The sequence below is a fragment of the Dromaius novaehollandiae genome, chromosome 24 (assembly GCF_036370855.1).
Source record: "Dromaius novaehollandiae isolate bDroNov1 chromosome 24, bDroNov1.hap1, whole genome shotgun sequence".
NCBI lineage: Eukaryota > Metazoa > Chordata > Aves > Casuariiformes > Dromaiidae > Dromaius > Dromaius novaehollandiae.
Genome location: NC_088121.1, coordinates 7123044 through 7147344, shown reverse-complemented (window position 1 = coordinate 7147344; position 24301 = coordinate 7123044). Strand labels below are relative to the sequence as shown.

The window sequence follows — 24301 nt, the reverse complement described above, 5'->3', positions numbered from 1 at the left end:
AAAGTGCAACCCACCCTTGCCTCCCTTGGCTTTTATTAATAAAGTGAGAAATGATAACTTCAAAGCCTAATTAAGACCACTTAAATGCCAACATTACTAAATACAACAATCTATGGAATAAACATGCAACTAATAAAAGCACTTCTATAAGTGACTCCCTTCCTTTCTATCCTAATTTTCACAATGACTTCTTTGTCTAGTTGTTTATCAAAATGCAAATTAGTAGCTCAATCTTTTACCTTGAATTTTTCTTCACTTTAGATATCCTTTTCCTTAAAGCACAATTGCAACAAGGTACATCCGTGTTAGCTGAGTACCTGCTTCCTACTGACAGGTACCAGAAGGATCACTGAATGAAGCAGTACATGCAAGAAGGCAGTTTATTTTACCTCAACATTTCCAAATGAAGTAAAGTATGAGTCATCCAGACTACTAATTAAAAGCTTTGCCATTTCAAGGACTAGAAATATTCCAACTTATGCAGAATATGCATTGTTTAATGCTTTGCCTTATGCATTCTGCCTGGACAGAAGAAGGACCACCTCTGCAGAAAAGCTCCAGTGATCTTAACAATCTTCCACTTTCATTCACAGGTATTTTCTTTTCCTCTTTGGCTCTTTTTGTCCCCCAGGAAGATGCTACTTCCCAGATTTCCCCTCTACAGAGGGCGGCTGACCTCTTCTCCCTTGTCTACGTTCTACAGACACTTGATTCCCGGTTTCCATCCCACACCAGTTCATATGCGATGTGAAGCTATCAACTGGAAGTCATGGAACTACGCTGGTAACATTGCAAGCAGAAGACCTGACCCACTACACTTTGTTAACTCAAGCCTGTATAGTTTAGCATAAACTGATTCTCCTGGGGAGGGGGTAATAAAATGACGTTCACATTTCCCTCTAACTCCGTTCCAGGACATTATGCTACTGCGAACATTATCGTTGGAAGATGATGTAAACCACTCTCAGCACTTCATGATTATTGAAGGTTTTATTACATTTCTGTAAGCCAGGGGTATGCTGGCCATTCTGTCACAACCAAGCTACATCCTGCATACCTGACCTTCCTCTGTAGACTCAAGGAAACAGACTATTCATCATTTCTTGTTCCACATTTACACAGTGTCACTGATTAACTACCTACCACAATCTGCAAAAGTGACTGAAATAATACCTGTGTATAAAACCAATCTATTCTTGATTGTTTCTAAATGAAAGGCACAACACTGAAGATGGTTTCGCCACAAAACCTTGTATCACAGACTCTCCATCCTTAGCTGTTTGAAGTAATAGAAGAAAAGAAAGAAACATACATAGTGTTTTGTGAATCAAAGTGTATGCCAAATAATAAGGCTTATGTGTTGCAAGAAGAATTCAAAGCAAATGAAAATTGAGTTAGTTCTAGACTGTGTACTGCATGTTCCCTCTGAGCCATGCATGAAGCACATGGCATGGGAATGAGTTTAAGTAATCTTTTAAAGTCTTTTTAAGCTCTTGGCACTGCCTAGTTCACTAAGAACATCCCAAAAGGACAAATACTCAATTATGATTTTAGTCCAAATTTCTCACTGTAACTCTAGCACCAGAGAATTGTACATTTTTAAATATTATTGACTGAGCAAAGTAGAACATTCCGACATGGAATTTTAAGGGAGAAAGTAATTAGATTAAATAGAGGTCAGTTACAACTTTTGTTGAAAACCTCACAGCCAACTGCATTTAAATTAGAAATCAGAAGGTTCACTCAGTTTTTACTTCTGCTTTGCAGATTTCCTTTAAAAGAGAATACTTTGTTAAACTCCAAGCAACTCTCACCGCAAACCGCCACCTTTCAGAAAGCCCTCAACACCACACCTTGATGATGGCTCCTACTTTCTCCTCCATAATAAAAGCTGATTCTCAGAGACCAAAGCTCGTAAGCATGGTATTTCAGCAGTGGAGAAAGGAGTATTTCAAACTTATTTAATTTGGAAAGTCTAATGTAAACTGTGAATTACGTAATCTCCATTTCTCACACACTCTTGCATTTTCCAAAACAGGAAAAATCCCTAGGCACGATGATTAAAAGTCATTCTTCAGTTTCAACAATAACTCCCCTAAATACACTTAAGTGTCCATGTGAAAACAAGAGCTGCTTACTACAGGAAACAAAAGCTGTATGAGTAGTTAACAGAAAGACAGAGAAACAACAGTGATAATCAGATTTCCGAACTAGAGTTTCTGTCAAATGACACTTCCTTACAACCCTAAGCAGGAACACCGATTTTGGAACTTCATTTTTCTCTTCTCTGCTACTTTGACATTTACTTCCTGTCTGATGCATTGCTGACAGAATCAATCTGTATCACAGCACAGACTGTTTGAAAGGAATAAGTATCTCACAAATCAGTGTATACTGTGAACCTAACAATACAATGCTAACAAATAAAAAGTAAATAGTAAATAGTAGCTGGTAAATTTTGAAAAACCTACAAAGTATGTATTGTTAAGTTTATATATTACAAAATTTGTCATGTTTTTACAAAGAAAACAATTTATTTTTAAAGTTCTAAGACTCATAAGCTGCCTTCATAACATAGTACTATGATCTATTCATTCTGATAACGTATAAATATTATTTGACATTTTATTATAAATATACATATCACATATATAAACCAATTATCTTTTATAAAACATATCTATAAATTATATAATGAATTCAAGGAAATGAATAGCACTAGAAACCAGAGGCTGCTTTCTTTTGAGTTGTGTTCTTGTGTTTTGTGGGGGGTGGGGGAGTGTTTGTTTGGGGTTCTTTTGTTTTGTTTTTAACAAGGGTATTTTCCCCTCATCCACATCATCCCTTTTGAATAGAAGTTGCGGAAGTACTGTCCAGACAACTGATTAAATACAGTGGACTATGCATAAATGTTTAATGTGTGTCTAAGTTTAGTCCCTTGTATTTTTTTTGCCTTCTAGAAATACTATAATGATATTTATTTCCTACTCCTCTCTTGTTATATATATTTCAGCAGAACATCTAGACCAGTAGTACGATTGTGATACAGATCTTACGCTGTCTTCTGACAGTGAAATACAGCAGGTCAAAACTAAGCAGCCTTTATTTTGCTGTGGAGGCAAAAAAAAAAAAATTGTACTGAGTACACCTTATACGCTAAGCGGATGTATGTACATGCTGCCAGAATTTGTTACAGCAGAGAAACTCTGTTTCAGAGCAGCAAGTCAGCCTCAAATGTTGGTGTTATTCCCTTGAGAGGGTAAAAAGAAGAAAAAAAAAAAAAAACAACAGTATTATTGGGCATATACAATGACTAGGTGCAGTGGGGCAGTTAAAGGCTGCCTAGTAAGTTCTTCAGCCCGAGTTTATTTCATTTCACTGTGTTTTCACTGTGATGTCTCAAGATTGATGATTAATGCATTTCCATGACTTACCGAAAATCTCTTCTCAGGCAGCCTCTTTACTAATCAGATGCACATTTAATTTTCTTTACACGTGCATTGCTATGGAATGGAAGGTACAAACACTACATATTTAGTTTTACAAAACAGATATCAGCAACCAGAAAGGCAACACAGCTTCCTCCTATTAAATCCTTGTTTGGTCAACTGTGTATTATATTGAGACCAAAAAAATGAGATGTTTTAAGTCTTTGAAAAGCTTTTAGGCCTGTCTTTCTCATACTTAAAACTCTTGGCTATTTGAAGTTGTTCCCCCAAATACTTTAACCATGTCTTCTGTCAACCTCTAAAAAGAGATCATAATTACTTAGAGGTTCAGGCAGAAAAGTTTCTGAATTCATTTCATCTATGCTATATACTTTTTACATGTTCCTTCACACGTTAATACACACCCAGGTCAATTGTTAAAAACCATCCTCGACACAGAGGACTGTTCAGGCCAAGCCAAAAAGCATTTACAGTCAAGTCGTAATTGTCCAAAAAGAAATGCGTAATGGAACTACAACTGGAACAGATGCGGCCCCAATTTAGAAAATACTAAATCTACAAAATGCTATCATCAGCTTCTGATTTTAAGAGATATATAAACTTTGACCTCTCTAAATTAGTGACAACCAAGAGGAGGCAACCACTTTTCCCACTGAAGAAACATATATTTCTCGAGATTCCGTGCAGCATTTCCACCGCATTTATGTCATATAAATGAAGTAAAGGAGCTTTAATTAGCTCACATCCCATCGTTAACTAGGCTTCCTAATGGATCCTGACAACGGCATGTCGGCTGGGTAATCTGTGAAGTCCCCTGATGAGCTGCCTGTATGGATGCCTGATTAGCTGGGTATCCCAGGGGAGCCCCCACTGTTTTTATCTCCACAGATGCCTGATGAGTTGGGTAGCTTCCCTCAAGGACCTCCTGTGAAGCTGCACCAGCAGGTGCCCGTTGGCAATAGTTTTGTGTTACAGGGTTGAATGAGTGATCCCTGCAGGAACTGCCGGCTGTTTTCACATACACAGAAGGCAGTCAAAAGTCCACAGCATGAACTTGGAATGACCCCAATTGCAGAGTCACTGGCGGGTTCATCTGGAGGACAACTGTGCTTTATTAAACAACTAATACTCTTAACAGATAATTCCACCACCACTACCCCCCCGCCCCAGCTTTAACTCTTGCAAATCTTTAAGGTCTTTTTGTTTGTTTATTTTTGGGAGTGGAATTACTTGCCCTCTTACACGCACACCTTCAAAATAAGTAAATAAATAAATAAATCTAACTTTATATATGGAAAACCTGAGGAAAAAAAATGAAGGGATATAGTCCAGTCGCTTGAGGTAATACTTAGTGACAACATATTCGGATCTTGTCAGATTAAGTTTGTTTTATAACAACATATTCACCCTCTGTTGATACTGCATATGTATACAGCAACTTCATTTTAATTCTCAGTGTTTACGTGGTTTGCTTACCTAGCATACTTCCTCCCACATGGCCAGTAAGCCCAAGGAGACAGTCTCACATTCTCTTTCTAATCAGTTTCACCATCTGTGACTGTCACCTATGACCAAGCTTGGGATGCAAAAGGGCACTCTATTCACAAACCCACAGGCTTTCTGTGTTGCTTTAGATTTTTGAAGGAAACTCAATGCTAACATTAATCCAGCCTACCATCATTTGTGCAGCATACGCAGCTAAAAATTCTTCAAAGGATGACTCATTCAGACCTGTAAAACTGCTGCCAATCATCTTATCTATTGTTACAGCTTCAGAAGATATCCCAGCCATCTCTTATGGACACAGAAACGGTGCCTTCCCTCCCGTGGGATACACAGCCAAGGAACTGCAAGTTCAAATTTATACTGTTTAACATCGTTTTACATACGCTTCCTCTTCAAATAAACAGTAGGGAGATGCAGTTAGGTGCTGTGTAAAGACTAAAATCAGCTAATCTTAAACCCACTCCCCATTTTTGCTACTTCAGATTTTAAATACAACGTACGGGATACATGCCTCTGTTTGCTTCATGACATGCTAGCCATTTAAAACCTGTAGGTTAAGGTAAAATTTTGTGTCATCTACATGGTTAAAAAGGTTTACTTCTAATTTCACATTTTGTGCTTTCAACAACATTTTGCATAGCACATTTTAAATTCTCCTTTATTCACTTAATTCCCCGGTGAGTTCAACCACTTTACCACATGACACAAATTAACAAGAGGACGGAAAAGATAAATATAATACTTCAAAAAATCTTAGAGATCATCCTTTACCTCTTAACCTCAAAATCTCTTTCAAAGATACTGATCACAGATACCAGATGTTATGTATATAAGAAGAGGTGCCACTTTCCATGGTTTCTGCTTGTCACTGTAATTGGCCATAAAGTTCGCTGTCTTTTACACTGTTAGGAAATCGGTAAACGGCCTCACGTACAATGCTCCCCCCAATATCGAAAATTTCTGCCCAGCAGTTTCGATTACTTTCTGTCACATACTCCTGTAAGCGACACATTTTCATACAAATTCTCACTGCTCAGCACTTGAACCTGCAAGCGTACTGCTAAAGTCTGTGAACGAAATGCGAGTTAAACTGAAAATGATCTACAGTGCCACCTGGACGCCTTACCTGAACACGCTGCAATAGTACCTAAACAATAGTGGGGGAGACGCAAGGAGAAAAATCTTGATCAAGTGCATCATAATAAAGACAGACAGCATTATCAAAAAGCTAAGAAAACATAGGGAAGGCTATGTTTACATTGAACTGTATGAGTCATGTTAACTTCTAGGAATAGGAAAAGCTACTTACGGCAATTGCTGCCAAATCCCACAACTTCAATACTCAGACTACTCTTGTGAAGGACAACCGTGAACAAAGTAGAACCCCAAGCTCAAATCTATAAAATTGCCCAGAAAGAATTTCAGCCTTCTTCATTTTTATCTAGCATGAGTCTTTGCCAGTAATCGTATACATTCAGCTGTTGGCAGTTAATTAGAAGAACAGAGAGTCTAGAGAAAATTATGAAGGCCTAAAATTGTAGGAAGCTCAGAAACTAATTGCAATCATGATGTTTCTACGTTATCAGTTGAATATGTTACTTAACACACATTTAAGGAAAACTGTGTGCTTCTTTCTTGTACTTCATCTAGGAAGGCTTTGCTAAGAAGTTCCCTGTCACCAACAGATGATTTTCATTTCAGCTATCTGCACTGCACTTTTAGCTAATATTCCTAGAACTACTGAAGTAGTGTTTCCAAAGATGCAAGAATGCCAGTTTTTCTTACTTCTGAATGAGACCATCTCAAATAAGTGTGGTTGGTTACATAAACAAAGAAACTTTAAACAAAGGGAAACATCAGCTTTGACTGTTTTTAGAAACTTTTCTATCTGTTCCTAGGTAGAACCTGCTTAAATTGCAACTGTCTTCTGTGCTCTGCTGTATCCAATTCTCAACTTATTTCTTCACAATTTTCTCAAAGTTACTAGTCACACAAGTCAAACACTTGATCATGCTTTTCGTTTTTTAAATAATACCATCATTACTTCCTCTTCACTTCCCATATAGAATTCAGTTATCTTTATTCTTCTGTCGCTACCAACCACTTACATTTCTGCTTCCATTTATACCTTACAACTAGCGTTTAAGCTCTATTTCCCTTTGTGTTGCGGTCATGCTCCTTTGGTGTGAATGCCTCCATGCTACCCATGGAACATCATTCCTGTCCTTGCAGGTCATATAATTCTGTTATCTGATTCCAAAACCCTAACTCTTTTCATATTTCTGTTAATCACTTAAGCTACTTTGCCACCACTCTGAACTAAATTAAAATAAATATATGGAATGGAAAACCCTTGTGAAGGCAGGAACCTTGATTTGCCCTTTTTTATATTAAAAAAAAACAAAACAAAACAAAAGAGAGGTGAACCTTCTCCACACTCTGGCACTACATACAACTTGGCATATCTTAAGGTAGCATTTATTACCCTTTAAAAGTGCTGGGCTCATCTATGATGCTATAGACACACTTTAAATACAAAATTTGAAGTTTTGGCAGTACCTCTGGCTCAAACAAGGTATCTCAAGCAGTACAATTACACTGCACTGCCCTTCCACTCTCAAAAGGGACTATGTTTCAGATAAAAAACAAAAGTTCTAACATACACAAGGGGAAACCATGATGAAAACTAAACACTCTGATTATGCTTCTCTGTGCTGCAAGCTCTTTCGCAACACTGTCAGCCAAGACTTACAAAAGTGGCCAGCTTGACTAACAGTGCTGTCAAATAGCTGTCAGTGTTGCTCAACCACAAAAAAAGATGGAAAGCATCAAAAATGAAACAAGTTTATTTTTTCCACTCTGGAAAGCCAGAAAGGAAAAATGGATGGACATTGTTTTTAGCAGTGCAGATTAAATAAAGCAAAAATGTCACAAAATTAAAAAACATTTAAATGCATTTAAAGATTCTTTTAGCAGTTTATTTAAAAACGTAACTTGAGATAATGGGGAAACTTAACTATCACCAAATTCAGCACGAAAAACAATCCAGTAACATTTTACAGAAAAAAAAAATCCTTCATTCCCCAGAAGAGCATGCTATACATCATCAAGGAGCAAATGAATTTCTTAACCGTATCAAAGGTGTTATATCTTAAAAAAAAAAAAAGTCTCCTCTGCCCTGCTGGCTATGCCATATGCTAAAAATCAACCATTCAGAAACAAACATCCTGAATTGTTATAAATGTTATATAATGCAAAGGTCAGAAAATAGCTTAAAAATAATTTCTAGTATCCACACAAAGGTAACTGCTAATAGCAAACAGTTCTTAAAGAACTGCTATCAAAGATGCATACAATGAAACACTATCATGCTCATCTGTTCTCGGTCACTAAATTTTTCTTTTATTTTCAATTTCACAGTCTGGTCACAAACCTTTCGAGACTCTCACTTTTAAATGACTGCCTCCAAATCTCACAGAGCTGCTTGTTAGAACTCTACGAGCTTCCATAAAAATGTAACAAAGAGGAGGAAAAGTAAACCATCAGGCACAACTCCTTTGCATGCCAAATTAAACCTCTCACTGGAAACTTCAAAGTTCAGTATGAAAAATTAAAGTTCTTCCTTTACTGCAACACACTTCCCTTCTACAAGCTGACTAGTCTTACCACTTTCAGGACCTCCATTATTACTTTGAAAAAATCCCTAAATATGTTATTGTAAGGAAAAGAAAAAGGAGGCTCAAGCGTCACAAAAAGACTTTTCCCTTTGTCACAAGAAATACTCAAGAGATCTGGCTGTTAAGATAGTGACGGAATTTTATTTCTGATACGCAATCAAGATAATGCCTAGACAGTGCAGGCTCTTCTTTGTTTGGCCGAACTAAAGCCTACAACCTTCTTATCCATGGTGACTTGACTGCAACCTCTCTTTTAACTCAAGAAAAGGGACAGATTCTAAACCAGTTCCTGTCCGTTTAATTTCAATATGAAGTTTATCGCAAGCGACATACTCAGAATTTGAGGAACAGGGATACTGCAAATGTGGAACAAGGTGGGTCAACAAAGCCATTCAAAGGCTGAAAGAGTTTTATACTATTTTTTTCTATGCCCAATACATTTCAAACGTGTTTTGTTTTTTTTTAATTTCCATCCAATATCTATGCACGGAAACTAGGCCTACTTATACAGTTGTAACAACTGCATTACTTATGTGCTCATAATATATGCAAGCTGCCCGAATTCCTTGTAAGGAATGAAAGTATCAGACAAATGAAATACAGTATTGAGAAACTGAATGATCTTTTCAATCCTTTACTACCAGAACTTAAATTATGTCAGCACAACATCTATTTGCCACTAATAGATACAACCCTACTTAATCAGTCAAAGAACAGAAGCAATAGAACATTTTTGTTCAGGTGCTAGCTCAGCGTTCAGCATTCACTTCTAACTGAAATGCCTCTGAAACAGGAATAATTTAGGATTTAGTACTATCATGCCTAAAGTGGGGGGGAGGGGATGCCAAGAATTCAAGACATTTCTACGCATATGGCAACTATATACAAGTCTCCATTCAGAGAAAATGAAATTCCCTCAGGTGTCTATATTTAGGATCAAAGAACTTTTTAAAATACAGAACGTGGAGTCTCCAAGGGATAAAAACTACAGAACTGTCTGTAGTGAACTTTATTTAACCTAAGGTTTTGTGCCAACTTAAATATACTGAAGCTCTCCACTTGAAAGAAGGCATTACCCACTGCATGTTCTGAAATGCATGGAAAAGCCATTACAGGGATAATCAACAGAACTATAAAATAGAAAAGCAATAAAATGACAAAACCAGACACAACTCAAATAGCTGACTTTTCAATTCAGCTGAGCAGCATTTCTTCTAAAGTGATCGTTATAGCATTAAAGTTTATTTGCATAATTTTATGAACAGCAGTGATCTATCCATTCACACCTTAAAAAATGACCCATCTTAAAATCTAGTATAGATTTTATTTAGGACACTTTCCAAGTCAGGTAACCAAAACAACCAAAATCAGTATTTTTTCCAGCCACCAGTTTATCTGCAGAAGACTGTCCATCTAGTTTTGGCTGCATTAGTTGCCAGCTCCACAGAATAAGCTGCAAAGATGAGGATATCTATGGCAAAGTTGAATCAGGTAAAACGTATGCAGTGAAAAGTAATACTTTCAGTACAGAGAACACCAAGGAAGCAAGACGAAAATGACCTTATTGTTTTGATCATGTTTTTCTTGATCACTTGGGATCATTTTTTTTCCCATTTTATTCTTTACCAAAACCCAGCATATCCTACATGAGACCATAAGGCATATATGTGGTAGCATAGGAGGAGCAGACCAAATCCTACTCTGTAGCATCTACATGACATGTCACAAATTGTACTCGGAATGTCAATTGTGTGTTATGTTGACATTCCTGGTGCAGTTTTCTAGCAGATTTAGACATCTAAGATCAGTGCAAGAGATACAGAAGAATTTATCCTGATTACTTGAGCCTTTTTACGCTTATCATCTAGGTAGCAGGGTTACTGTTCTCCTTTGGAAAGTAGGATTACTCAGGGAGTTCTATAATGTACAGTTAGGCTTACCTAAATGATAAACTTCACTCCCTGTTCTGAAGGGACAAAAAAAAACCAACAACAACAAAAAAAACCCAACGCTTTAAAAAGGGAACTGTGCAAGACTTGCACCTGAGACATTTGGGATGCATCAAGAAGGAAAAAAAAAAAAAAAGCTGAGAAGACAGATAAATAGTGCATGGGGTGATTTTCAAAGGTACAAATGGGAGGCAGGCACTCAACTCCTGTTGAATTTTGAGGGGAGTTCAACATCCAACTGCCCTTCTGCCTTTCAAAATCTTCCTTCACAAAAACCTTGGTTACAAATGACTCCAAAGTTCAAAGAATGACCTTGCCCTTGTGGGAAATGTAGGAAGGCTCGTGCCTTTTAAAGAAAGATTTATGAGACTGTTGCTGCAGATGTGATTGCAATGAGGAAACAACACTTTATAGAAAGGAAACACTAAAGAAACATATTCTGTTGGGTGGACTAGATGGGTCACAAGAGACTGCAGAACCATCAGTAGAAAATATGGACAAAAATATTCATTTCAACAGAAGGATACCGCCTTACAACCTCAGTAAGTCATCGTCCAGATTGCTTGGACAAGCCTGTATTTGCAGTGCTGATAATACTAACACATGATGATATTGTAAGAGATCTTAGGCACATGTTTAAAATGCTCTGTAAGAAAACTCAGAAGACCTAGAACATCCCATGTGGCTTAAGACAGGAATATCAACAGCATGATATTTTGTTTGAACTCTTTATAATGGTCCAAATTAGGCTAATGCTGGGAGGAAGATGATTACTTAATAAATTAGAAAATGCACGTCATCTTTCCTCACAGTTCAACTGTTTGGATTAGGGACGTTTATCAAACGACTATGCACTTTGTAATGGACTAAGGATCTCGACGGCAGTTTCAGTAGGTTTGATAACTTTAGTCTTGTGCTATTTGTAATTATGTAAACTCCACATCTCACCTCTCTCATCTTCTGAATGATCTTTTTCCCATTAATGTGGAAAACAAGGAGATTTCCAAGTATCCAATTAAAGGGAATAGGTTGTGAAATGATGAACCATGACTATTTACACTTACTAGTCTGAAAAATGAAAATAATAGGAAAGTGGAAAACTCTTTAGTTCCCATAACTTATCTGTTGGTAAACAAGCCATGCTCACAAAGAAAGCATCGACTCTCACATACGGTCTTACTAATGCTGCTATGCTAAGCTCAGGAATAAAAGGATAAACATTAAGTGAAACAAGAAACTGGCATATATTTTTAAATCATTACATTTCACAGCTCCTGAATGTTATAAAGTTTGTTATGTATTAAGCACACTGATTGTGAGCTAGCTTCATTCCTAGATTTGTTTTATTCATATCCGAAGATACAGCCCTTTTCAAACAATCTCTAATTTTTCTCGACTATTCTTGTCATTCTTTAGATGAAGGGAGAAAAAGAGGAACTCTTCCTTTATATCAGTAACCTACATGCTGTATTTTTTGAGAAAGCACAGGGATAATATTGGAAGGATATTTTATTTCCTCCCCCAGTTTCTTGAAGATGAGCTGCATTAAAATGTCTTCAGAAGATTACAGCCTAATCAGTAACTGTAGACTGCACAAGCTGAAAGCCCCCCAGTGTGCCAGGGATTAACACTGAGAATATTTTCCTATGTATCAATTATTATTTAATCATTCTCAACCAGTCTCTCTTCTCTCCAGTATTCTGCCTACATCTCAGAGTAACTCTGGAAAGACTCTGGTTTTCTGCGAGTAACTGCTGCACATCTCGTGCTAACCCTATGCCTAGGACAGGCTGATTTTTGACCGCCAGTGTTTCATTTTGTTGTATAAAGCAGCATATGCCTAAATGTCACCTACCTGCAAATACGCAAAAGAAGCGTTAACTAATTATTGTTATACTGCTAAGTGAACTCACTACTAAAGACATCACTTTTTACATGGCCCACATTCCTTTCTGACCAAGTTCCATTTAGGTCAGCTTCTTTATTACTATTACACCTCCCTTCTGATACCATCTCTTATCTCTCTCTCTCTCTCTCCACATAAATGTGTATATACACATACTTCCTACACTTAGGAGTGACAGCACCAGGGAAAAACCTTTTAAATAACGAGTCTTCATGTGAAGGAAGCATTATTCCAATTCTATCCACAATCACAAAGTTTTTTTTACAGTATGTGTAGACACATCATGTAATGAAGAATATCTCAAATTTTTTTTTTTGTTCGAGTCAACATACATTTGTTCAGTAGCAAGCACAACACAGACCACAATCAAAACCATTTCCTATTTTTCGGTGCTGCGTTCAGACCCTATGTCTCTTCGGCACCAAAGATGGTATTTTCAACTAATAAAACTGATGTAATAGGATTCTCTCAACCATTATCCAGAAGGACCAAAAAAATATATATATTTTATTATCTATCTATATATTCATCATGCACTGATTTAATGACTTTTTGGAATAAATATATAATAAATAGTAAGTAAGTAATAAGTAAGATACATGTGCAGCAATTTAAGAACTCCTTCAGAATTTGTTGCTAAGTGGCACAGAAAAAAATTAAAGTGTTAGTATAACATAAATAATTCATATTTACATCAGTTTGACTGGTTTCCAAAAGTAAAATGATAAATTTAACATGTTATTCGAAACAATCTTTAAATATTCCAAATTCCAACTCTAGAATTTCAATAACCAATATAGCTTTGTTCATCTGCACATACAAGGTGATGCCACATTTTAACCACTGAGAACCAAAATGTTGCCAGCTACTGCATTTAATCTGCAAAACGTATGCATATAGATAGTAACGGCCTTGACTAGCTTCACTGAGTCCCGCAGGACTTATGTCATCCCTAAAGCATGTATGTAAACATTTCAAAAATCTATGCCTCAAATACAATTTTTACAAAACAAACAGGATATATGTCACCTAAAATAAATACTATCAATAATTCTACTCCATCTGTTACCTAATTATTTTTAGACTTTTCTTCCTAAAGCAAACTCTCATGTCATAATTATTACCTTTGCAGCAGAGTTTGATACTCCGTGTGTGACATTTCTTATGAGGCCACCAACATTGCCGTATTTTATAAGTCCAGTAACACCTTCTGAAACATCATTCAATAGACCCATAGGATTGCCAAGGAAATCCACAGAACCTAGAATCCTTGCTGCCTGACTAAGCAGCTCCTGTAAAATCAAAGGGAAGGGTGGAACATCACTTCTGGATCACATGTTAACAGGTTGATTAAACAAACAACCAAAGCCCAAACAAACCAACCTCACCATCACCCTACAACAAAACCTGTACAAAAACAGATAGAAAGTTTTACTGAAGAAATGAAGAGATTCTATAAATCAACACACAAATATCAGCAAGATCAACAATACTTTCATCTTAAAATGAAGTGTATTCTGAATAGAAGTATGTGATATAATTTCTCAGTATACCAAAACAGTATCACAACACAAACACTTCAGCTAGTATTCAAGAAATAGTTCTCCCCGCACCCAGTAGAGGCCTCAAATCAAGAGAAGGTCAGCCTTTGCCACAGTAAAATCTGTATGACACTGACCTCTTGAAAGTGTTTCAGAATGTCATTAATGATAAACTCTCGTGTTTCATATGGATGGACCCTAGTGAAAGGATCCAGATTAATCACAGCATCTTCAAATCGGATTAGAGGAAATCCCAGCGTGCTTTTCAATGCCTAAGTAAAAAAAAAAAAAAAAAAAAAAAAAAAAAAAAAAAAAAAAGATATTACGATCTTACTACCTTTATTTTTATCTCTATTTCTTATTCACAGTGCCCAAACAAACTTATCCCTTAATGAGTAACAAACAAACATTATCAGAAGCAGCTAAAACAGTTTACATCTGCCATGTGGATTCTTTGAAATAGAGGCTAATCATTCCATAAGCCTTTTACACATAAGCAATGATAAAGATATTGTTCAATACTTCGTAATTAAATGCACTTCCTGATGCATTTCATCTCCTGCAGTTGACATTCATACTTCAAAACAAAATCCATTTAAGATTCCATTCTTAGCACTTTGTTATACTTGTTCAAATGTTCCATTAAATTGAACTCTAATTTTGAGGCTGAAAATCTCCTTGATACGTAGTAAAGACAAAATTGGATGTTTTCCACTTTGTTGGAGCACTATGAATGTATTGTCACGATGAAATGGGATAACCTACACAATTTCCTGCAAGCCTGAGGCTTGTTTCTCAATATTATTTGGATTATTTGGCATATTGACATTCTTTAAAACTAGCTTTTTCAATTATTTTCAAGGAAGAAAACAGAGTAATAAGCACATGGGCCATCTGTGCCTCATACAGTCTATACATAAAAACCATATTCTGTATTTAAGGCAGACAAGCTATATATAAGCAAATACTTGAAGACAAAATACCATCTAATAGACTACATTCACAACAAAGCTGAGAAGGAAAGAAACAAATCTTCTATAATGTTCTATTTGTAAGCTGCTTTAAATTAACCATCGTTCTCTCTTAAAAACAGCACAAATCGCAGTAACTTCTAACAAGGCATTCTCGTGAAACAGATTTTTGCAGTTTTTCAATGTTTTACAGTTTTTAAAGTCATATCACGACTTCTTACATACACATTATCTTCCATATGCACGATGTATAAATACCGCAAATAGAACACTGCTATGTCGCTCTCTCAACAAAGAAAATAATGGAAGAAGAGAAGAGGGCAGAAGTAAATGGAAGGGAACTCATGGCAAAATTTGAGTAGCTACAGCAGGATGACTCTGAAGAAATCAAAAATGCTATGGTACTTCCACAACCTCTAAAATTACTTCAGTGCTGTATTGTTTATCACACACAAAAGTCCACAAGAGAGCTAGAAGACGACAATTCCTTTATGAGGTGCTTCCATTGAGCCATTTATTAGATTTAACTGGATGATGATGTCAGTTTTTTAAGAATACAACAGACACATTCAAAAATGACTGAAACTATGTCGCTAACTTCAAAATTAATACAGTCCATCTTGACTGACAAACGCAACCTATCTGACCTCAGCCTTGGCAAAAAAGAAAAAAAAGTCTCAACGGTAATTCTTGCATACTTAAAACTTTTCTGCATTGAAAGCATCAATATTATCAATGCTAACGCCTGCTGGACAGAAAGGAGGACAGGGATTAAAAAAAACAATACTGTAACTTGGTGGTCTTTGATAATTTTCTGCAAGACAATCACACTATTGGTCCGCAACACTGTTTGGAAATATTTATCGTAACTGGAAAAATTAACAAGAAAATGAGTTTTTTAAAAAGAAACAAAAAGATCACTTCTCTTTCAGTTCTTGATAATAATGGCATCTGCATAGTCACTAACATCAAAAATACTGATGATGGCAAGAAGCCTGACACTTGTGTTGCATCTTTTTCTACATTAATCAGTGGAGCATGCTTGGTAGTATGTAATGTGAGTTTTTCTACCATGCTTGGTAGTATGTAATGTGAGTTTTTCTGCCATCTGCAGGCAATTAAGGTAAATTACATGTCTGATTTAAGTTTGCATGTAAGAAAGGACCTATTTATTTTTTCAGTAAATGGATGACTGACTAACTAGAGTAGTCCTCATTATTCACTTGGGTAGGAAGTAATTTCCTGTTTAATTATCAGATATTAAATAAGGCAACTTTGTTGATACTGGTACCTAGCAAAAATAATCTGTCTGTACCACAGTGCCAGAGAGCAATGTCCAAACCTTCCAAAATCATTTGAGGTGCTTAGAAAAACTTCTACAAAGGCTCTACTGTGATTATGCTCTCCCTCCTACCCTGAACTCTCCTGTGCTACAAGGAACTGAATGGAACTCCTTCTGTGAAAGTTAATATACAGAATACAGTCAGTGCCTGTTATCGTTAGGAAAAAATATATATACACACACACAAGCCAAGTTTTCTCTTGAGAACAATGCTGGCAGCTGCCAGTACATATCTTTTTCCAAAGGTGGTGGAAAGTCTAAACAAGGCAGTGCATATTACCAGTTTCTTAAAGACAAAACTCCCCATACAAGAGCATAAAATACTACTACATTTTCCAAAAAACTATGTAGAAACCTGTAAAAAAGCAGTAAGTGCCCAACTAAACTCCAGCCTTGTCTACTAAGTGCGTGCTTTTGGAAAAACAACTCTTCCCAACTAAAGCATATCAGACTGATAAGCTGTCCTCTACTCACCACAAACACTGTTTCTCTCTCAAATGTAGAGAGAGTTAGATGATGACCATGCTTGTGTTGAAGCTAACATGCAAAATCCTACACTTCTAAGGCGTTGTTGAATGATTAAGAATAATTACAGCTTGTTATTAAATTGTCCTCCTTTGCACAAGCATTTGTTAAAGGCAATATAAAAGTGCAGGCTGCAGGACATTCTGGGTCATTGTGTTAGGATTCCATGATGCACTCTCACTCCATAAAACTGAACTTCTTTAAAAGCATGCACATATTAATGTCCATAACATCAAGGACAGAAGCAGGCCTAGTCAGCATCCCAACTTTTTTGAAAATACAACTTAAATAAGACAGCTCAGTTCCTCCACAGCGGGGTAGAGTGATTACTAACTGTAACTACTGACTACATGAGATATTTTTACACACACACACACACACACACACACACACACACACACACTCACTCACTTTTAATCAACTTCTACCCCTTAGAGGAAATTAGCTGTATTAGCTCAGAAGGAGGGAACTGGAATACTGCTGATTGTTGCCACCTTATCATGCCCAGGAAGGTCCGAACGCACAAGCTGAGAACACTGGACTAGATTATTTTCTTGCTATAATTATGTGGCCACTTCAGTTCATTTCAGTCATCTCTAAATTTGGAATCCCTGGTTTACCTGAAGAACCGTGCCAGAACATTTATTACCCCATGAAAAGGACCAGGTTTTCCACCTCTAAGCCCACACTCAGCATGAATTCACATTAATACTGAACCAAATCAGAGAGTACTTGTGCAAACACTCCAAATTCAATGACAAAATATTCCTTCCATGAAAACACTCAACTGACTTTTCCTGTATTTCTGCTAAGTACAGTCACTTCTTATCTTACTCCACTATCACCTTACCACCCCCATACTATTGTATGTTTTAAGCGTCTTTAGGCTACTAACAACGTAACTAAGATCCTCTGTAAAGCAGCAAGTAATTAAGTGCAGTAGGCTGTGCTGCAATTGAAATAACAGAAATAAAAGACTTACAGAGGACACCTCCATTCACCAAGCAGAGAAACAAAAACAGAGCACATGTTCTTTTAGATTGGAAGACGAAGGGGTACCAAAATGCATACAATGGCATGAACAATCGGCAGAGAAGTTTTCTGTTTTGAAACGGCTGGTAGAAGATTTTGGCATACAAACTACCATGTAAATGGAAATTAATAGTATCAACTTTAAAAAGCTGTGTTCCCTTTTCCTCCTAGAATAGAATATCTTTATTTGGAAGCACATTCTGTGAAAGCAGTGGCTTACCTTGAGATCCAAAGGTAGCTTGTTGGAAGTGAAGACACTCAACTTTATTTGGGGCACACTAATTTTGAGATTTTCAAAGTAGTATCGTTTTTGGCCTCCACCTTGTTCAACAACCTTTTCGTGGAGATTTTCATCATACTTTTCAACCTCTGCATCCAGACATAACACAGGGACCAAAACAAATTATATACAAGTATATAAACAGACATGAATGCACATTTCACAAAGAGTTACAAGTTTTTCTGTACAAACAGGAAGTGTATGTGACTGCTAGTATAGCCAGCAAAACTTCCCATGCCTAGTGACACCAAAGTCATCTTTGAGGCTCAATAAGTTTTTTTGCAGATCTGCCTTCACCTCCAAAATCTGAACTTATTTGTAGTTTATAAAAGGAAAAAAAAAAAAAAGAAAAAAGAAAAAAGAAAAGTCACCCAAATGCATAGGTGAAGTTATTTGAGCTTTTAATCTCACTTCTTATTTATCTTTGTCAGCACATACAAGCAAGGTGATACAAACATAACTATGCGGTGTTTCCTACTGTGTAGCAGTGGTCTTACAATGTGTTTCCTCCTCCTACTTTCTTCATACTTCCTTATGTGTCCAACTACCAAAAATGTACAAAGCAAGCAAAGTTGGCCACTTATTTCACTCACCACTACAGAACAGATTATACACTTACATGGAAGACATTCAATAATTAAATTCAGGTACAGAGCGAGACACTAGTTTCTTTGATCAGAAGTGCACAGCTATGCAAGCAATCTCGATTCCATTTATATTTTAGTTGCTAGAACTTTTTACTATATTGGACAAAAGATATTCCATGTCAGAAGAAATAGCTGCTTGAATACTTCAGGTGATATCTTAACTGTCCAACTGCTGAGATTCCACCATCAGAAGAACCTATTAGAATTTCCACATCTATTATGTTTACATAGAATGCTAGCACTATTCACTTTAAGACACAGAGAGCTTTTTCAGCCATGCTTCTCTTCCTCCACGTGTCATCCAAGCCAGTTGTTCTTACGTTTTCAAACGGTCCAACAAGGATGCTTCCTACTTACCTTTTCCCACATTTGCATTAACCCTAAATCCTTCCCTGTATTCTGTATCATCTCACTCACTCTCCCCAACTGCTACTTCCTCGCCTCTCCCTCCATTATAGGCATCACACAGTACCCAGGGAACTGGAGAAGAAAGGGGAAGACTGACTGAGAAAAAACAAACAGCAGCATGATTTTGTCCATTCTTCATCTAGAAATATGCCTAAGCAGCAGGTCTTATGAAAAAGACAAACGCTGAGCTCACAATGTAGTCCTCCCTTTACTACGGACACTAAGTTAGTGACTGAAAAGAGGAGGAAAATTTAACCACAGTTTCATAAAAATTCGGAAATGGCTTCCGAGACCTTGACTTCTCCAACAAATTTCATTGACACTAACAGGCTCATTAAGTTATTTCTGGTATTTCTTGGTAGTTTGAGGGGGTAGGGGGGAAAGAAGAAAGACAACAAAGTCATATAAACACTGTAGCCTTGTGAACTCAGGTTAGAAGATTAAACATGTTGAATGTAAATGACAAAATAAATTCCATTATTAATTCTGGCCGAGTCTTGGATGATGTCATCAGAATCAGTAGATAAACTATAGAGAGAATATAGTAAGAAAGGAAACAAAATGATAGTGAAGGCATCATGGTAAACCAAAAGGAATGACAGATGATTGGTAAAGAGGGTGGTAAGAGCAAGACTCAAAATTTTTAATTCTTCCTCATCAGTACAAAGCTAAGCCTCTAAGTCCTCTGTCTGAGCAACTGGGAAATGTAATTTTTCAGAGAGCCCTAGGAAAACACTGTGATGTCTTCAGACACTGCACTCTTCAGCATCATTTGTGGGCTTGCCCACGCTCAGAAGTGTACCAAAACCACTTTTTCCTGGAACAGTTATTTTACTATGAACTTCTACATATCCTTACTGCATAAAAGTGACTTTTGCAATTGCCACTCCTGAAGAAACATTTCAGGAAACTTCCACAGTATAGATAAGCCCTAAGATTGAAGGACTGGAACAGTATCTATGAGATTAGAAGATTCAAAGGTCTGGTTCGCTTCAGTGAATGCAAAAATCACTTATATTACAATTAAAGCCAGGGGTACGGATGCTGCAGCTTAAAAGATCAGACAGCCAAAACTTTCCTTCAGTGAACCAAGAGGAATCACCCAAGAAACAAATGAACAGAGATCCAATTTCAAGCGTTTAGATGAATCCAGATACAGGAATTTAGGATGAATATTGAACTGCTTTCTGTAGCAGCTCAGCTCAGCCACTGTGTACAGTATAATGCTATGTTACATGGGTCATTGCCTGAATACTGTAACTAACACAATATTATGTGAACAGCTTTGTACAGGCCATTGAGACATTAGCCTTCCAGGTTTTTTTGCTCGTTTGCTTTAACAGTGAAAGTTTCCAAGCAGCTGAAGGCCTTCTAACACAGTTCATGAGGCGTTTTGAACTTAATTTTATATGCAAAAATAATGGTAATAACTCTGCATATTGAAAAACTGATCTTTGTAATTTTATATCATACCTGATTCAGACTGATCGTAGCCAAAGAAACTCAATAACTTCAGAAGCAGTTTCTCCTCAATTTGAACTGTGAACTTCCGAGCAGTGATCATCAGATGCTACAAGAGATAAACAAATCTCAGTTTACAGCATGAATACTAGAAATATGATCTGCATAAGACATTTAAAAGGACTCTGCTCTACCTCAACATATTATTTTAATTGTAATGGATTCATAATAAGATTTCCACCATCAAAACGTCTTTAGCAGTTTTCCTCACTTAAAGTTACCTGCAACCTGTGATGCTTGTTTAGCTTTTCTTCTTTTTGGAATGTATTGTGCTTTGCTACCTAATACTAACACTTTAGAATTGTATTTTTAACTGGATTCTAACACTGAAATCAGCCTTTTTTTGAAATAGTGTCATGACGTAAGTGTGAAGGTTCCAAGTGACAAACTAGGTCTTGATAACCAACTCAATCTCACCATTACAATGCATGTTACAGCTGGTAGATAACATTCTAAATAACATGGATAGCCTCAGTGAAGGTTTTATGCTGCAAGATGACAGCTTATCATAGAGAAGTAGTCACCCCCCATGCAACTTATGAAAAAGTAGAGTACAGATATTCTGGTTCACTGTGCTGCTACAAGGGTACCTACCAGTTCTGAGGCGAGAACAGTCAGCCTAAAGAGTGAATCACAGACATGAAGAAAAGAGATCTGGCCTAAATTGTCATATTTTTTTAAAACATATTTATTATCCAGTTCATCACTGTAACATAGCTTCAAACATTCTGAACATGAGAAGAATGGATATAGTGTCCTTTAAGCCTCAGTATTAATTCAACAAGAGGTGCATTTGCACAACTGATTTCACGCAGACTACCAGCAGAAATTAGAACAGACAAGGCCAATTAACAGAATCATACTTGCATGGCAACAATCAAAGATTGCGGTTTACCTTGTATATATCAGTCAGTGCATTTTTACTGGGAAATTTCATTGCATTTACTTGCACTGCAGGACCAGTCTCAATGGTCTCATTTTCACTCATCTTAGGCGTCAGAAAGAGCATAAAAGGCTGTGTGGTGCCAATCAGTTGGTTGTCCACCTACAGGGAGAACAAGGCAGACAAAAGAACTGGAATGGGTGACAATGAAGAGGCTTGATTTTGCTGTTTAACTGAAGACTTAAAACATTGAAGAAAAAAAAAAAACCCATGGAGTTATCCACACCCCCTGAGCCAGGGAGATACCAAATATATTTGGTTATTAATCACAAGACCATCCCCCCAAAATATTCAGAAATACCCTTCATTATGAAAACGGCTACAGCTACCAACACATAAAATGGATACAATAATGAATTTAGTATGTTGATTTGGATTTTTTTTTTAAATCCCATCCAAAAATATTAATGACAGAAGAGTTAAGTTAGTTCTAGATTTGACTGATACATCTTGTCTACAAAAGTGTACACACTTTTTCTCCAAGGAGATCTTAAGCGTTGGGAAGAGAATTCAAATATTTTAGACTTTTGTTTTTAAATAAATCAGGTTTTACAGTCTTTAGTTTTATTTTCAGTTTGGCCTTTCAAATTCAGAATTCAAAAGTTAAAGTAAAGGCAAAACTTTTAAGAACTGAAATCTCAGTAAGAGCTCTGAACATTTTTCAAACCTATTATGAGGGGGAAAACCCAAAAGACCCATGAACAAATAAATTTGTTTCAAAGTGACAAATACCTGTATATCTTGTACACTAAGTTCTAGCATCTGACTTGTTGACAACTGTGTGTAGTGGACATTAATTTTTGTGAGGCTTGCAAATACTAGCTCTTCAGGGACTTTGTTGACTAAAGACAATCCTATTCCACCTTCCAGTTTCACAAGCACCTGAGAAAATAATATTTGGAGAGAAAAAAAAAAAACAGAGATAATGAATACATATTTCTGCAAAGAAGGTATTTTTTTAAACCCATCTCCAGGGATGCTGAACAGCTCATTGCTCATGAAGTCTTCAAATAAAGAGGTCTCAGACATTTAAATCCAGCTTGTAAGAACGAGGAGTTTTAGCAGAAAAAGATATACATTCATCACAGGAGACCATGACAAGGAAAAAACCAATGAACAGCTCTTAAAAGCTAGAGAGAAAAATACTAGAAAGAAAACAATAATAATAATAAAAAGACAGGTATTAGTTGTAATATCTTACTTCTAATTCCTGCTCTGTATCTGGATTTTTTAACTTGCGTAGATCTTGTTCCGTAACTGGAAGTTCATCTCCTTCACAGGATAAACGATCATTTCTACGTTGGTTAAAATCTGTTATCTAATAAACAAATAAATTACTACTGTGATCACTTTCCTATTTACACATAACGATTATACAGTCCTACCTTATAAAACTATTCTTTTAAAAAGTAAATACAGTGAAAATCTTCCTTGTAATTATTTCTCTGTTTCATGAGATTCCCCCCTTTATATCATTATAAAGTGAACACCTTAGTAAGGATTTAGAGACACAATATAGAGAAAGGTATTTCAAATAATGAAACCAGATTCCAGTTAATGAAAGACCTTCACCTGTAGAACTCGAGTTGGCCCATCTGGGATGACTCTAACAGCTAGGACCCCTGACCCAGGCCTCATCTTCTGGTTTATGAACTGCTGTTCAGGTGGAACTGGCCCCAAAAGTTCAAGAGAAGTATCAGGACCGAGAACAACTTCTGCTCCATCATAAAGACCTAGTATTCCTCCTTTTGCCTGGAAAAAGAAATAAAAATAAAGAAAAAAACCAAACTGATCAGTGAAAGGTTCAGATAACTGTATTTAAATATATTAACCTAAAAGTGTATTTTACTTTTCTCTCCTTCTTACACAGTTGGAGAAGAAAGTTAATAATTGATATGAGCAGTCTTCCAGTGAGGGTAATTACACTTTCCAGCTTTTCATAACTAAGAGAAGAACAGTCCAGCAGCAGTTTTACTTGATATTACTAAAGCTTCCGGTCACTCATGTTTAATTAGCTGGGCAGCTAGAAGAAATAGCTAAGATCAATAATTAACTATTCCTCCTGCGTGTTCAGAAACTGAGACATCGCATTGTGATCAAACACTGGCAGTTATTCCTGAGAAGTTATTCAAAATGATAGAAAGCTTCATAAAAGATGAACTCTGGATTTGCAAATAAGATGAGAATGTAAACCCTTACTGACTCTTCTCAGTAACAACTTCTTAACATCGGGATGGAGGGCTTTTTGGTAGCTTCAAACTGACATGCAGTGACTTACTAAGCCACAGTAATTTGACCAGAAAATGATCAAACCACAATACCATGCAACTAAATCAAACATTCATCTCTGTAACTATTTCTTGGTATTAGAATTGAAGTACATCAAAGGTGGCATAGGCAGCATGACTACATTGCTGCTATCCTTCCTGTACCTATTCTGGAGGCTGGAACCATCTTTTATGACTACCACATTCATTAATCAGAAAATAACTACAAATACAGTCTTAAAAAAATACCGTGAAACCTTACGGGTATTTTCCATACTTTTACTTCTTTGGTTACATCAGAACAAATATCTGAAACTTAAAAATTGTTATTGCCAGG

The 24301-nt window shown here is 36.6% G+C and overlaps 1 protein-coding gene across 4 annotated transcripts in view; it reads right to left on the bottom strand.

The window, feature by feature from the left end:
• VPS13D (vacuolar protein sorting 13 homolog D) overlaps positions 1-24301 on the bottom strand; it is a 119376-nt gene that overhangs the window by 31448 nt on the left and 63627 nt on the right. For all 4 annotated transcript variants that reach the window (XM_064525624.1, XM_064525625.1, XM_064525623.1 and 1 more), the window contains 8 exons: positions 23270-23449; positions 22899-23015; positions 22430-22579; positions 21650-21799; positions 20707-20803; positions 18119-18267; positions 14166-14300; positions 13612-13779 (listed from right to left, as the gene is read on the bottom strand). In XM_064525624.1, the coding sequence (XP_064381694.1) occupies positions 13612-13779; positions 14166-14300; positions 18119-18267; positions 20707-20803; positions 21650-21799; positions 22430-22579; positions 22899-23015; positions 23270-23449 (1146 nt within the window). The remainder of the gene's footprint in view (positions 1-13611; positions 13780-14165; positions 14301-18118; positions 18268-20706; positions 20804-21649; positions 21800-22429; positions 22580-22898; positions 23016-23269; positions 23450-24301) is intronic.